The sequence below is a fragment of the Mirounga angustirostris genome, unplaced genomic scaffold (genome assembly GCF_029215605.1).
Source record: "Mirounga angustirostris isolate CCGP_5_RB_7025 unplaced genomic scaffold, mMirAng1.0.hap1 SCAF_7, whole genome shotgun sequence".
Lineage (NCBI taxonomy): Eukaryota > Metazoa > Chordata > Mammalia > Carnivora > Phocidae > Mirounga > Mirounga angustirostris.
Window position 1 is genome coordinate 132,351,127 of NW_026991715.1, and position 2,596 is coordinate 132,353,722.

The 2,596-nt window shown below is 38.3% G+C and overlaps 1 protein-coding gene across 1 annotated transcript; it reads left to right on the forward strand.

Moving 5' to 3' along the window:
- The first annotated feature begins 231 nt into the window (after positions 1 to 231).
- LOC123853501 (SH2/SH3 adapter protein NCK1-like) lies at positions 232 to 1,430 on the forward strand. Its single transcript, XM_045888086.3, is given in 3 exon segments — positions 232 to 745; positions 748 to 1,218; positions 1,221 to 1,430. Coding segments are annotated over 3 exon segments (1,128 nt in total). The 5' UTR covers positions 232 to 246; the 3' UTR covers positions 1,379 to 1,430.
- Positions 1,431 to 2,596: the final 1,166 nt, after the last annotated feature.

The window sequence follows — 2,596 nt, forward strand, 5'->3', positions numbered from 1 at the left end:
AAGGATTCTGGCAATCAAGTAACAACTTAGAAGATGCTTCTCTTAACCAGCCCAAGGGGATAAGTTGCAATGCCTGGTTAACATTTCCTCTGGTGGCTAGTGATTTGAAATGGCTGCTGTTATAGACCAACTGAACTTCTGAGATCTCCACTGTTTCCAGTTCCTCTTGAGTCTGCTGATCAATCACATGGAACTTCTTCACACTGTCCAAGAGCACAACTGTACTGTAGCTGAAGCTGCTGAAAGATGTCAGAAGAAGTGGTGGTAGTAGCCAAATTTGATTATGTGGCCCAACAAGAACAAGAGCTGGACATCAAGAAGAATGAGAGATTATGGCTTCTGGATGATTTTAAGTCCTGGTGGCGAGTTCAAAACTCCATGAATAAAATGGGCTTTGTGCCTTCTAACTATGTGGAGAGGAAAAACAGTGCTCGGAAAGCATCTATTGTAAAAAATCTAAAGGATACCTTAGGCATTGGAAAAGTGAAAAGAAAACATAGTGTGCCAGATTCTGCATCTCCTGCTGATGATAGCTTTGTTGACCCAGGGGAACGTCTCTATGACCTCAACATGCCTGCTTATGTGAAATTTAACTACATGGCAGAGAGAGAGGATGAATTATCATTGATAAAAGGGACAAAGGTGATCGTCATGGAGAAATGCAGGGATGGGTGGTGGCAGGGTAGTTACAATGGACAAGTTGGATGGTTCCCTTCAAACTATGTAACTGAGGAAGGTGACAGTCCTTGGGTGACCATGTGGGTTCTCTGTCAGAGAAATTAGCAGCAGTTGTCAATAACCTAAATACCGGGCAAGTGTTGCATGTGGTACAGGCTCTTTACCCATTCAGTTCATCCAATGATGAAGAACTTAATTTTGAGAAAGGAGATGTAATGGATGTTATTGAAAAGCCTGAAAATGACCCTGAATGGTGGAAATGCAGGAAGATCAATGGAATGGTTGGTCTGGTGTCAAAAAACTATGTTACCATTATGCAGAATGATCCATTAACCTTAGGTTTGGAACCATCACCTCCGCAGTGTGATTACATTAGGCCTTCACTCACTGGAAAGTTTGCTGGCAATCCATGGTATTATGGGAAAGTCACCAGGCATCAAGCAGAAATGGCATTAAATGAAAGAGGGCATGAAGGTGATTTCCTCATTCGTGATAGTGAATCTTCGCTAAACGATTTCTCCGTATCACTAAAAGCACAAGGGAAAACAAGCATTTTAAAGTCCAACTAAAAGAGACTGTCTACTGCATTGGGCACCGTAAATTCAGCACCATGGAAGAACTTGTAGAATATTACAAAAAGGCACCAATTTTCACAAGTGAACAAGGAGAAAAACTGTATCTTATCAAGCATTTGTCATGATAATGCTGACCAGAAGTGACTGCCTCACAGCTATAATTCATCATGTAATTAAAGACTGAGAAAATGGGCGCTTGGGTGGCTCAATTGGTTAAGCAACTGCCTTCGGCTCAGGTCATGATCCTGGAGTCCCAGGATCGAGTCCCGCATCAGGCTCCCTGCTCGGCGAGGAGCCTGCTTCTCCCTCTGACCCTCCCCCCTCTCATGTACTCTCTCTCATTCTCGCTCTCTCAAATGAATAAATAAATCTTAAAAAAAAAAAAAAAGACTGAGAAAATGTCAGTCCAGTCATGTTTGATTGGAAATTGCTTTCTGACCCTACATGAGAATTGACTATAATACATAAGTATTTTTATTATAACTCAGCCCATACATATATACTACGTATGCAAAGCGTCTGCACAAAGCAGTTCTTTATCCTTGGTCTTCTGTTTTATTGTTTTCTTTGCTGTTTTTCTCTTTGCTTCTAATATTAAGGTTTTATATTTTGAAAAAAAATAATGTAGATCAAAAGTCTTTACATGGAAGAATTTATTGGTTTATTTTCTTTATTTCCTTGTACAGGCACCGTATTAGTCACTTCTGCAATGGTTTCTCTTCATATAAAATTATTATATCAGTATATGGCATATGCTAAAATAAATTTCTTGGACAATGTTTTTTTCTGTGACTAAATAGCAATAATAAATGGAAAATTAGAAATTATTTTCAGGTATTTGTTGTAAGCCATTGGAAATATCAAGTATGTTGTGTCTGCCATTTTAAAAAATTTATTCATTGTCTTCATTGTAAAGCAAAACAAATAGGACATATGTTTGAAAACGTATCTTGTACACCTTTAATTTACAGCTGTTGGAAACAAAAATCTCTAAATTTCTAGGGAAAAAAAAAAAAAAAAAGCAGCCTATGCATCACACCACTAACTTACTTTAGGAGACCTCCTTTAATCATTGCCAGAGGAGCAAAAAGTGTTACTAATGCTAAGGAAATGTATGCAAGTAAACAATATATCGCAGGAGATAACCCTACTTATAAATATTAGAAGACAATTATACATAAAATTGTTTGACAGTTGAGGGAAGTCAGTAGTATGAAGGAAAAATAAATATAACAAACTTTCAAGGAAAAAAAAAAAAAAAACAACACAAAGAATGCTGGAAAAGTAGTGATGCAGACAGGCCAGTCTGAGGACCCAAGGGGGGCCCTATAGGACCAGCCAAG